Source organism: Schistosoma mansoni, chromosome 1 (assembly GCF_000237925.1).
Source record: "Schistosoma mansoni strain Puerto Rico chromosome 1, complete genome".
Taxonomy (NCBI): Eukaryota; Metazoa; Platyhelminthes; class Trematoda; order Strigeidida; family Schistosomatidae; genus Schistosoma; species Schistosoma mansoni.
The window spans coordinates 6,894,133-6,908,358 of NC_031495.1; the positions used below are offsets into that span (position 1 = coordinate 6,894,133).

Below are 14,226 nucleotides of genomic sequence, written 5' to 3' on the forward strand. Positions count from 1 at the left end.
ATTGGGCGTCGAAGAAACAACTCAAGAAAATATAAATTGGTAAAACAAAAAACACAAAGAAAGTTATGAGGAATCCAGAAAGTCAGAATCTGAGGAATAACAAAGATTGGATACACCTGGACCATTGCAAATGATTTTGCCTTGGCATCCCTAGTTTTCTTCTAGCCTACTTCTACACCAAATACTATCGTCAGTCAAGGTAAACCGTGGTCGAATATATGTAATACATGTTCTCACCTTCTCGGTTGATGACGATTTACCACCTAATATCCTGTTCCTAACCTGGGGATTGTTTACTCGGTGGTCCCAAATATACACGAGTAATGCTTCGAAGAAACCTATTATCAAATATTGGTAACCTATGAATATCCTCTATTTTTCATACCTATAAATTAGAACGGGGTGAACTGCTGCACACCAACAAGAAGTTCTTATTATTATCAAATAGTTAAAGTCTTTTTGGTGATTCATCTTTACGAACTGTATGAACTTTTAGGTTAGATATTTACCCTCTGATGAACAAGTAGATATCTATTTAACATTAAGTGTGCTAATGAGGTATGGAAACTTGGACCGATGCATATGTGTGCCTGGTCTTACGTTGTAGCTGACTGACTGACTGAATTGCTCGATCCATTTATGCTATTTATAGACTCTTACAAGTCATCTAAGAAAATAAAGTACAGAGCAATTCGCTTTCTGCATATCTGTGTTAATACAATTCAGTTTGATAATGTCCAATGTTCATTTTTGATGTTTCTTCTGTATAAGTACATCACAGAATCGTTGTCAAATTACTGATATCAGATGGTAATATATTTTTCCAATGTATTCTTCAGAGCAATAGTTGCATAAAAATCCTCTCATAAGAAATCATTCAATTTTATTTCCATATATATTATCAGGTTCTTAGACGTATTCAGTTGTTGGAGAAAAAATTGCCAACTTTAAATGGTTTAGAGAAAGCAATAATGAATGAGCCATTAATATGGACTGAAATAGTTGAGGTAAGTAGTTCTATCCCTATTATAATTATTTCTGTCTCTATGATGATATGTCTCCTTCTCAACGCCTTCATTTGAATCCATGAAGCCAGACCTATTTTTCAAAAGGAAACACGTTATACTTAGCATTGCTTCTGTTATGTATGTTTTAGCTCTGTTGCATCGGCGGTCTTACGGCTTATACTTGGAATGGAAACCACTACAATTCCCAGAAGACGAGGCGAAAATACAGGGACTAATATTATTATTGATTTACTAGTTCTCCAAAAACACGTCTCGAAAACAAGTCGTCAAAATTACGTCATCGTTAAACTAAGTACGCTCATTTATACATATTTTTCACACATTTGATGATTAGTTAATTAACACCATAAAAATGAAAAGATATCCAAGGTTACTGTGAAATACATACGAATTTCACACAGAATAATTTAAAGGACATAATTGTCACACTTAGTGAAAGTTCATACCTGTCATACTGGACGAATTTTATACTTAATACAAACATATTGACCTGAGATAATCTTACCCTGAAAAGCATAATCCCAATGTTGAAATACCACACTGGGAATAAAAATTAAGTTATATAATGTTACAATGAGTTAGAGAAAACGTGATCTTGCCTTATAATCTCGACTTATCATAAAGATTATAGACTGGGTCAATCAGAAATCGATCAAAAAATAAATGTACGTGATTAGCCGACATATGGATCACATTTCTTAGGAATGAGACATACACCATCAGTGGCCCAATTTTCCAAATATGTCTACATGCTGATCAGGTATATAAATCAATTTCATTCTTTATTCTCAGACTTTTTACTCTAATAGTTTATTGAGTTCACGTTTAGGGAGATCGCGTAATCGTATCAGAATCAGACACCGCACATCACAATACATATCATGAACTTTTTGACAGAAAATGTAAAACTGGCAATAAAATGAGAGTTATGTAATAATTCTCAAGTCCATCATTCAGGAAAGTGAAAGACGATATTATTAAGATTTAAACTATTCATAGTCGAAAATCTACTGGTCTGAAAACTTTAAGCGGATATTTTAAGAAATAGTTCACGAAGTACTAGTAAGAAGTTGTAACTGATGAATTATAACTAGGTTTGATATGGGACAGTTAGTTACCTTTCAATAGAAGTAGAATCATAGTTACACAACTTCTCGTAATGATTAAAGATAGCATACATATAAACCACTGAATACAAGTTCAATAGTTCATAAGTTAGGTGCTTGCTACGAAACCAAAACGTTCTGAGTTATGTCCTTGTTAGGATAATCAATTCACACTGCTGATGAATCTCATATCTAAATGAAACAACTGCCCAATATTTTCTAGGTTTTCACTGATTGTGTAACTGTGACGTACGCTACTTCTGTTAACAGATATAAGTAGTATGTAACACCAACCAGAAGTGAGATGCCTAGCAGCAGAAGATTGAGGAGATCGAAATAAAGAGAACAGGAATGTAAACAGGAAGTAATTGTAATAACAACAGAATTGAAAGAATCATGAATCGTGTAATGGACAATTGAAGGAAGATGTTCAAATAATGTATTTCATGTATAGTTTTCATAGTTTACAAAGGCACTGTATAATTTTGTACTAAACAATACATTGTTTATTCCCGCCAAGCTTTCGTTCACTACATGACTACTGTTAATCCATTGGACAATAGTCTCCACAAACCTACTGTAATAAAGATATGAATCTATATTCATTAAATGTTGTTACCGTAGTATGAATTAGATTGATTAGCATATTGTATGCTTCGTTTACATTTTTTTCTTTGTTAACATTATTATCATGTAGACAAAGCCGAATTTTTTTCATTCATTGCCTGGATTCTCTACGAAATTATCCATACCTGAATCACATGTATTTTTAGTTTGGATTTCAATAAGACCTGAACTGGTAAGTTCAGTAGTATAATATTACATATTGAAATTTTCTGTTAAGAAGATTTTCTTTAGAATATGTTCAGCTAAACAACAATCAGAAATTATAAGGAACTTAATATCTGTTTTGTTATACGAGGGAATTTCTCAGTATTTCACACTCTTCCCTTAGTTAGGGATTGAGCTTGTATTCTTCAGTGTTTGTAACGAGCATGTCACGTTTAGATTGACCAGTCAAAATCTAATAGTCCTGATAAGTCTTTTACTTGAACGCCTAGACATTAACTTTATTATTATTATTTATTTATTTATTTAAACACATATATATTGGTACAAACGGGCACCAGGTACATATGCGCCACACAAAATAATGAAAGTAGGAAGAGAAGGGATGAAAAGATAAGGCGGACTGAAATGTACAACCAGAAGAGCTCTCTCAGTTAAGAAAGTTAGAACCATTCTTTATGTAGAAAGTAAAAGAAGGTTGCAGCAGGATCGCCACTGGCTTCTATTCTGAGCCATATCTGATAACGTCTCTAGCCACTGTGTTGCACCATCTCTCGGACCCCAGCCAGGGAGTCGTGAAGGACCAACAGAAGCTAGCCCTTTGCAGCTTTCTTTCATGCCACGACACCATGTCATACACTGACCTCCTCTCCGCTTTTTCCAACCAGTCCCAGAGTCGGCAAATAATGCACGACGTGGAAGTCTCTGGGACGACATTCGTAAAACATGTCCAAGCCACCGAAGTCGGTGTTTCAAGATGGTGACACCAATTGAATTATCATCTCTGCGCCCGAACACACGATGCCAAACCTCTGCATTACTAACATGGTGTTGCCACTGGATGTCAGCAATCCTTCGGAGACAACGATGATCGAACACAGAGAGTCGTCTAACATCCTCAACTCGGAGAGGCCAGGTTTCACAAGCATAGAGCAAAACTGCTCTCACCGACGCGTTGTAGATCCGACCTTTTACAGCCAGACTAACATCACGAAGGCGCCAAAGATGGCCCAGATTGGCATAAGCCGATCTGGCTTTCCTTATACGTGCATCAATCTCATCACTCACGCCCCCACCAGCACTTATATAGCTACCTAGATACACGAACTTCTCAACTACTTCAATCTGCTCACCATCCAGGGTGAGTACAGGATGAGAATCCTGCCAGTCTTGTAGGAGTACTTTGCACTTGGAGGGTGCAAAGCACATGCCGTACCTGCGGACACTGATTGCCAACTGATTAAGTGCGGATTGCATGCCATGGGCATTATCGCACAGTAAGACAATATCATCCGCATACTCGAGGTCGAGAAGTCGTTCTCCAGGCAGCAGATCCACACCGCCATTACTTACATCCATCAGAGCTGTTTCCAGGATGTCGTCGATAGCAAAGTTGAAGAGGAATGGTGAGATCGAGCAACCCTGCCTAACCCCACTGCTCGAATGGAACAAGGGAGAAAGGTGGTTGTATGCCCTCACTCTGCCTGAGGTGTTCGTATACAGGGCCTTTAAGATGTTAATGAACTTCTCAGGCACACCCTTCTTCAATAGACAATCCCAGAGAACAGTCCTGTCCAACGAATCGAAGGCCGCCCTGATATCAAGAAACACTACGATTGTTGGCCTGCGATAAGTATGACGGTGTTCTAACATTTGGCAGAGGGTGAAGATGTGATCAGTGCATCCTCGACCAGGACGAAAACCAGCCTGCTCCTCGCGAGTCAATCGTTCTCGGGTTTTAAACAACCTACGAAGAATGATAGAAGCCAATAGTTTGGACGCAATCGGAAGTAGACTTATCCCCCGATAGTTATTGCAGGAACAACGTGAACCCTTTTTAAAGATAGGGACGACTATCGACTCATTCCATGATGTTGGAACACTTTCTTGCTCCCAAACCTTTCCAAACAACACAATCAATTCCTTAGTCAGAAGGTCACCACCATCTTTAAAAAGAGCCGGAGGTAAGTCATCTGGGCCCGGTGATTTGTAACGTTTCAAGAGTTAGAGTTCCTCGCGGACTTTCGCCTCGTTTGGTGGATCAGTCGTCACCGGCCATGGGGGGCAGGACAAACTGGTTGATGTTGCAGGAGCAGCAGGCCAGTTGAACTGCCCTTCGAAGAATTCCGCCCATCGTCCAAGACGTCGAGAGATGTTAGTGATTGGCATCCCATCATCCTCGTAGATTGTTTCACTCACACCAGACTTCTTGCTGCCAGTGGCTCGGATGAGTTGGAAGAGCTTCCGGCAGTTACCAGATGCAGCTGCTGCTTCCATCTCATTAGCACGCTCCGACCATCAGGCTTCTCGGTCCTTACGCAGGCTTTGCCTGATTTCATTACGTAACAGCCTTCGTTTGTGGTCAAACTCACGGTCACCCGGAGTAGACCGACGGGCTTCCATCAGTTGTAAGGAGCCAGAAGAAACCCAGTGCTTGTAAGCGGGACGTTTCGCGAAGCCGCAAGCGGCTTTACTCGCCATTTTCATGGCGTCGTGAAGATGCAACCAATGCTCATCTATACTTTTCGGTGGGATGGTAGCTAGCCTAGAGGCTAACTCCGCTCGATACTTACTTGCAACAGAAGTTGCAACCAGTTTACTAACATCGATCCGTTGGTGGTGGTCAATCCTTCGGCCACTGAAAAGTAAGGTGAGATTGGCGCAGACCAGGGCATGATCAGACTCCAGATAGGTACTCCAAAAGGAGCGGCAGTCTCGTACACAACCACGCCAGCGGTAGCTGATCGAGATGTGATCAATCTGAGTCCAGGCTTGAGATGCAGAGGGAGGACGCCAGGTGGCACACCGGCGATGACTGTGCCGGAAGTTAGTGCTGGCCAGAAACAGGTTGTGGTCTGTGTACAGTTGCAGCAAACGGTCCCCGTTATCTGTCCTGCGACCAACAAGTCCCCATCGGCCACCTAGACGACTCTCTTCTGTGCCTAGACGCCCGACCTGAGCATTCAAGTCTCCGGCTAGTACTACAATATCTGTCGAACGCGCTTTCTGGAGAAGAACTGTTAACTGATGGTAAAACTCATCCTTGATTGCATCCGGGCTGCAATCTGCCGGGGCATAGGCGGAGATGACGAAAAGACACCGTTTCTCACGCCGATTTCTTCTCACTTTGATGGAACTTTCTAATCTAACAGCACATAACCGACTGTTAATGGGGATCCAATCGATTAGTGCTACCTCAGCCCTAGCGCTTAGTGCAACACCAACGCCTGCAAGACCAGACGAAGATGCCACAGGGTCCCCGGATAAGCGCACGTGGAACAAGCTTTTCGAGGCGACAGATGGAGAGCGAATTTGTAGTACTTCACTAGAGTCTTGAATACGGGTCTCGGATAGACAGCAAACATCAACATTAAGACTTTTTAAAGACATAGCCAGCCCCATCTGTTGTCCGATCTGCATTAGTGTGTGAACGTTGAAGAAAGCCAGCTTGAACGGCGTACGTGGTTTCAGAAAGACTGCTTCAGTATTCATAATCGGTGGAAACATTCACTTTCAACCAGACAGTGACTGGAGATCGTTTAGATAGGACAGATTTTCCACCATGGGCGAGCTGCTGCATAAGTTTAAAAGTAAGGTTACACAAATTGGGGATAAAAGGGGGTGAGTTGGCGATATGGTAAATAATAATAATAATAATAATAATAAAGGTAATAATAATAATAATGTAAATTGTCTTGCTTTTAGTATGAGCAGGGATAGTATCGTCAATAGAGTTCATCATTTCATTCATTTGTGTGTGGGCTGTGATACTGCCCGGATGCCCAAACCGAAGCAGGTGGTTTTCTTAGGGGGCCACACCCCGAGCCTTTGACCAAAAGGTCTGATCCACAAGGCAGTGGAGCATCGTGAGGAGATGCAGTCCCATGTTAGCCGTTGACCAATGACAGGTTCGTCCGCCATTCGTTCCATCAGGATACTGGAGCCCATGTGCACCATTGGTTTGGAATCAGGGTTTTCCAACTCCCCTAGGTGGACTCTCCGTGTCCACCAACCCGGTTAAAGCGCCGGACATTCGCTTTTCGTCCTCTCACTTTCGTAAACAACACCCCTGCCACGAGAAGGCAGTGAGTAGGACTTCCCTGGCAGAGGCTATATATTCGCTGGCCATGTGAGAGCATTTCGAGAGGGAGAGTAGACTCTCCCCACTCTCGACCGTACCAGGGCATTTGGGGGCACTTTATAACTTTATGACCGTTTCTTATTCTTTAAAAATCTACGACTAAAACCTCAGCCGTAAACGGGTGGAAAGTATGAATAAAACTTTGCTTCATTGGTGAGTTATGCACAAAAGTTAAGGGAATTTACAAGAATACATGAAACCTTGAAAAGTCTGGAAAACAATTTAAAACTGGTCTTCTAGATTAGTCTTTAAAGTCTAATAAAAAGAATGCTGGTTAGTCGAAGTATTTTTTTTATCATATTCCTGGCTTTTGAAAACTTTTCAGAAAACTATCAAAGACTTATAACAAGTCTAATACTTCTAACTTAAGTCGATTCATGATATAGCGAAACAATGTTTTAGTATCATCAGTAGCATCTACAGCACTTTTGATATGGTTATGATTATATTTTTATTGACTCTCATTGTAAGTAACTACCTACAATCTTTTCTTTAATTAGCATATTGTGTTATAAAGATCAAAATTACAGAAAGAGTTCAGTGAATGTTTAATCCCTATGATTGAATCCAATTGATGTCGTCATGGAATGATCAACTATTGATTATTGGTTAACTTCGTCTATATCCATCAAATTAATCACTTCACTGAATAACAAAATACAATGGGTCAAATATAAAAGTGGGGAGAGTTGTGGAGATTTAGTATTTTCATAGTTGAAAGCGTGAGTTATTTGAAGCTACACCACCATGGAAAAGCTGGAAGCACTGGACGGCCGATTCGTCCTATTATGGGACTCCTCAGCAGTGCTCATCCACGATCCCGCACCCGAGAGATTCGAACCCAGGACCTACCAGCTTCGCGCCGGAGCACTTAACCGATAGACCACTGGGTTCGAATCTCTCAGGTGCCGGATCATGGATGCCCACTGCTGAGGAGTCCCATAATAGGACGAATCGGCCGTTCAGTGCTTCCAGGTTTTCCATGGTGGTGTAGCTTCAATCGACTCATGCTTTCAACTATGAAAATATAAAGGTATTTTAAATATATATATTTCATACATCTATTAGTGAAGGCATAATAAGAGACTCTACTCGGCTAGGGAGAAACTTGCCTACTCAAAATATTACTCGTTAAAAGTGTCATTATAATTTAAAATATGTAGTGAATACTGTGAACAAGGTGATAGACAGTGGATAAAATAAGTAAGGGTAATAGATACATAAGCACACATAAGACATTGTAATTATCTACTGAAGTTCATAATTGATTATTATAAGAATAGTGTTATTAAGAAGATAGAGATAATTCAATAGTTGTCCCATGCTATCTGAACTATTAAAATTTATCTAAAGGGTAGAACGAGCTCACTTAGGTATTATGGCAAAAGCTTGTTGTAAGTGTAGTCAATCAGTAAATATGTTGGATTTATGACATACGCCATCAGTTATTTGAATCAATTTTAAATGTGGCCATATGATAACCGCTCACGAAACCTACCTATTGACTGATATGTCTTGCTGATTGAAATCTATATTCGGATCCTAAGCTAGTCTCATAACCCCCAAGCTAGAACTACACAGCGACTTGAACACGAGAGAAAAGGCACAAAATATGAGAGAAGCACTTTACTACAAAGGTTCATTCATGTACAGAAAATATAGGGTTTTTATAGTATTTTATGAGCCCTTGGGTTCTCCTGAAAATTCTAGAATGCTACTAAACATAGTAGCAGTGTGGTAATCAGCCAATCAGAAACTCTACATGTGACTTTTCATTTTCGTGATGTTTCTAGCAAAACGTCTAGTCAAACACTGATTGAATAAAATGCTTCTTAATGTTTTCTGAGCTTGTCATGTCTATTGAGAGAAATTTTCAGGATCCTCCCAACATTGACACTCTAGAGCGATATAATCGCAACAATCATAACACATTTGTAAACAAAATACACAAGATTAAATGTTATCGTAAACATAAACAAGTTGTGTAGGTAGTAGTGGCTGGGTACTACGTCAAACCCACATGGCTTATTCTAGCTTCCGGATAGAACAATTTATTCATTCTTCTTGAGTTATATTTTGACCTTGGTAATTGTTCGCTTATTAACCTTGACTGTTTTTTTATACGAGCGTATGTGTGTTAATAGCTCACCCTAACACTACGTGTTAGCGATTTATTTTTGTCTGGTTATAAATATCGAGTCACGCTTGATCAAATACAGCTGAATCGCTCACCTCCTCCACGTTGCTTCATTTTCTATTTCTCCAACGACATTCGCTTTCTCCATTTCGTTCCTTTGGTTGTCTGTCCTAAGAATCAAGCTTCGGTTTTATGAACCATATCGGTGAATCGAGTATTATTTCGATTAAAATCCATCTATATGATATTTCATGTGTGTCTTTTATGTAGGATCTTAATGTATTTGCTAACGGTGTTCTTTCTTCTGTTTAAATCCTACTTTCATTTATCACTAGTTCCATATCATTTCAAAAGTTTTCGTTAATCATATATTGGCTCAACACATTACATCAACAAATAATAATAATAAAGAACATTCTAGTAGATCATTTGAAGCTGAAAAACGTTTACGTATCGATGAATTGTTTCAACCACAAATAATGAAAAGAGTACAAGGGTCTTATTCAAATGAAAATGATTTGTCGTCTTCAGTTATCTATTGTGAGTCTGCTAGAAGTCTATTCATTATTTTCGAAGTATACTGTATTTTATATATAGTTAAAATCATAAGTCCATTGAAGCTAGACCACTGTAGAAAACCTGGAAGCACACTGGACGGTCGTTTCGTCCTGTTGTAGGACTCCTCAGCAGTGCGCATCCACGATCCCGCTTCAATTGACTCATGATTGCGACAATATATATAAATATTACTTAAAATCCCCACAGAAAACCCCCTTATACTGTATTTTGTTAAACGGAATAAATAACTACGAACTAATTGCCATAATGCACTGATACCAACTGTAGAAGCAGGGTGAATCAGTGATCAATTGAACTGAGGTTGCATTTGGTCATGTTGCCGATCAGGAGTGATCTAAAATGATCGTGGATAATTTAGTTAGCTTACACCTGCTTCAGTTTGGGCATCTGGGAAGTATCACAGCCTTCACAAAAATCAAATGAGATTTGTGCGACGCATACATATCTGGTACCCCTTTGTACCAATATTTGTGTTTAAATAAATAATAATAATAAAGTTAGCTTACAATCAGTCAAAAAAAATAAGCTCTGTGGAATAATTATTTGAAATGTAAAACCTGAAAAATCAAGTATTACTTATACATTCAAAACGCAGAGACACCCATAAGATCCTAGGTTATTAGTATAGACCATTAAACTTGATTGAACATACTTTTTAATTCTAGATGATAAGCTTTAGGCTTTCTGATTCTTCACTTTCTTGAAATATCATTTCCGAATATTTCTATCGTACATCCAGAGGACATGAAGCAATCAGATTAAAAAGTTACTTACCCAGTCTTCTTTGAGTTTATTTCCTTGTTATATTTCCATTTTCTTAGCGGCGATCCTAATTATTTCAACAAAATTTCCAACACTATCGATCGATAAAAACAAATGAAACATGGTCTCACTGGATATATTCTGATAGTACTGATGACACTGAATTGTTAAAACTTGGCTAATATTTAATTTGGTCTAAAACTCCGGTTACAAAAGTGCTTATAACTCAGTGTAATACAAACACTATCACTTGTCACAGAGTTAACTTAGAATGGGATTGATTAATTTTGATAGATTTCAGTTCTTAGAATAAATAGCATCGGAAAACTGATCCATTATACATTTCTGTACACTTGTTCAATGTTATTTCTTCGTCATAATCAAAAGACACTATTCTTTGAAATAATCCAACATTTTAGAGACATTCAATCATAGTATTCTTGTTAAAACTATAATCTATCAATGATAGGATATGCTTCAACGGTTAACTCTCCATGACCCCGATTTCGAATCACAACACTAACTGGTTCGATAGCAATGTTTGACCTGACCTGGTTGGCCGCGATAGGTGGAACTCATCAATTTAAATAGTAATGGGTGTCACTGATAAAAGAGAATGACAGTCACTCAATATCGATCGTTTAAATGGATACATAAAGGAAGTTAGCGGATTAACTGTTTATGACTTACCCAAGGCCATAACAAATTCAATACTTTGACAAGTGAAATGATATTTTTTTTGCCAAACTGTATTCTGTTACTTTTGATAGATATGGTGAATATCGAGCTATACCGTTTGGTAATGATGTACTTTGACAGTTCTTTTCTTTTCTCACATTACCATTGTATGTATAAATTTTTGTACATTTGTTTTCCACAGTAATCCTTCCAAACGAACTGAATGAATTTAAACACAAGGATTTCCTTGTTAATTATATGTCTGGAAAAGTAGTTGTTTCAAATGAATTAATAAATGCATTGAATAAGATGGCAATGTATTCAAATAGAACTTTATTTTCTATAGACTGTGCAAATACTACTGATATCTCCTATTGGTTATCAGTATGTGGTAAGTAATATAATAATTAAGAGATTAAACCTAAGTTAGTAGACAAACTGTTATAGATTGAAAAGATAATGAATGTTGAGAGTGGGATACATTTTCGAGTGATTGTTATGCATTGTAATTTTTTTATATTTGAAATTCGATAACAATTTTTAGGCATTATATGCATTCTAAACTACACCTGGAACCGTTTACTGCTAATCACAAGATCGGGTATAGGAGACAGGTTAGGGCATATGATTAGTAACTCAATCCAGTAAGAAAAGACCTTGCTAAAAAAACATTAAACCAAATATTCATGTTCATTTTAACAAAGTAAACAATATCTTTGAACATGAACAAAATATTTGAGACTTTTCCTTAAAAGCAATCTGAATAACTTATTGGTAACTTCACTTAGTATTGTTTGTTTGAATCTTCCTATTGATGTTTTAGGACTGCAACTGGTCAGCCTCTTATTGACATATGTGCATACTGTGCGCATTGCCTTGATATAGCCTTCATTCACAAATATTATAAGCAAAGATGGATATTGGTATGCAATAGAATCCATGATGCACGTTTCCTCCTATTTGGGTCTTGTCAACTGAATGTACGTGCATTCCGAGAGTTGATGTTCACTCTGAAACCAGTTGCAGTCCCAAAACATCAATGGGAAGATTCAAACAAACAATACTAAGTGAATTTAAACTTCACCCCATTGCACAAGCAAGTGACTATCAAGACTCAGTGGCTGAGTGGATAATGCGGTGGCGTTTGGAGCGAACGATGCTGGGATCGATTCCCAGAGTGAACATCAACTGTGAGATGCAGGTACATCCAGTTGACGAGTACCAAATAGGACGAAACGCGCGTCCTGGATTCTACTGCTAGCCACTATCCATCTTTGCTTACCAAACTTATTGGTAACATTTCAAACTGTGAAACTTGATGATATTGGATTTAAATCTGACACGGTACATCAGTTCCTATATGAATTAACTCTTTTTCATTTGTTTTATGTCCTGATATAAATATAACAAATATTTTCACTTTACTCATATTTAAATTTTGAATTGTTTCTTTTTCTGGTTAGCGTTTTTTGGCGAGTTAGTTTTCTACGGGTTGGGGTCGCTAACCCTATGCCCAACCCTCCTCTTTTATTCGGTCTTGGGACTGACAAAAGTCCCAAAGGGGCTCCAGGTCAAGTATTTAAATTTTACCGTTTCTTAAAAGGTTCAACGTTGAGAATTGAAATATTTTATACGAACGTTTAAATATTTATAATAAATGTAATTCTTCTTCATTTATTCAGGATCCAATACAAATATACTTCCATATCAAAGAATTTTAATTGTTCTTCAAAATGTACACATCATTTACAAAAGAATGGATACACTATTGGACGAATTATTACAATATGGTCTTTATAATTTAAGATACAAACAAATTCATCATTTACAGAATCAAGAAAAGCCTCTATTAATCAATAAACTTGGAATATGTTTTGATATTATCATTGATTTCACTTGTTGTACATCCGGAAAACAAATAGTATCAGTGTATAATAGATTACCGGGTAAGTTATGATTTATAATATTTCATTACTGAAATTGGAAAATCAGAGTTTGTGGGTATTATTCTGTTGGGGATGTGAAATCCCCAGAACTTACTTTAGTAAATGGCTTAATTTTGTAATTTTATTTTGAAAATTTGAATTTCCTTGTTTTCGCGCCAAAGGCGCTCTTTTCACCTTCAAGTCGTATTTCGCACTTGTAAAATATCTTAATTGCTATTGGTTCGTTGTATCTTTGAGTGTGCTGTATTGTAATGCTGCCCAATGACAAATTATTGCTGTATATATACGTTTGAGTTTTTTCCCCTTATGACTTGCTTGTACTCGGCTGCTTACGGAATATATATTCCCCTACTTCACCTTGGACTTCTTCCTCTAGTTAGCGGGGCCTGGGACAACGGATTAGATTAGCCTATCGTGTCATTGGCCTTCGTTCGTTACCGAGAAAATCGACTTAGCTCAAGCATATCATATTCAATTTGAATTGAGTTCTAGTAAGAACCCATCATTGTCAATTTAAAAGTAAATCAAGCGTGAAATCAATATCACCGATGCTGCAAAGTGATAGTCGTGTTGTTATTCTAATCAATTAAATTTTGGAAATATACGGCATAGAATCGTGATTTAATGATCTGAAATAATCATAATTATCTGAAGATATGATAATTCTAGTTTTGATCCAGTGTAAGGTTAAAAGTGTGAGTAAAAAGTATTTTAACAGTAGTTAGCTGCCATGGATTACGACCAGCCTTGCTTCCAGGACAGTTGTTTTCATTGCTTAATATATCTAATATATTAATTCTATAGAACAACTTACTCGATTCTCTAATGGACAGGTAAATATGGAAATATTTGAACCACTAAAACGAGGAAACTTATTGAGTTTTTCAGTGATAGGTTGTAAACCTCTGAATGAAAACACTTTAGTTTATAGGTTGGAAGACTGATGGTGGTGAAGATTTTTAGCTCAAGTGGATGATTTTGATAGAGTTTTGTTCTCTGAGCTGGATGATTTGGTCGGGGAGCTTTCATCGTCCTTCTGAACGACATCATCATCAGAAGG

General features: G+C 37.8%; 1 protein-coding gene and 1 non-coding gene across 2 annotated transcripts in view; both read left to right on the forward strand.

Annotated features, from left to right (window-relative positions):
* The window catches only part of Smp_124170 (putative dynein heavy chain), a gene marked incomplete at both ends in the record, with an annotated part of 51,642 nt that overhangs the window by 33,086 nt on the left and 4,330 nt on the right, over positions 1-14,226 (forward strand). Inside the window, 5 exons of the mRNA XM_018793103.1 lie at positions 906-1,007; positions 2,832-2,933; positions 9,537-9,741; positions 11,423-11,611; positions 12,903-13,166. Coding sequence (XP_018647649.1) covers positions 906-1,007; positions 2,832-2,933; positions 9,537-9,741; positions 11,423-11,611; positions 12,903-13,166 — 862 coding nt within the window. The remainder of the gene's footprint in view (positions 1-905; positions 1,008-2,831; positions 2,934-9,536; positions 9,742-11,422; positions 11,612-12,902; positions 13,167-14,226) is intronic.
* Positions 12,335-12,401, forward strand: Smp_tRNA_01241_Gln_TTG.1.1. Its single transcript has one exon. It is a non-coding gene (tRNA).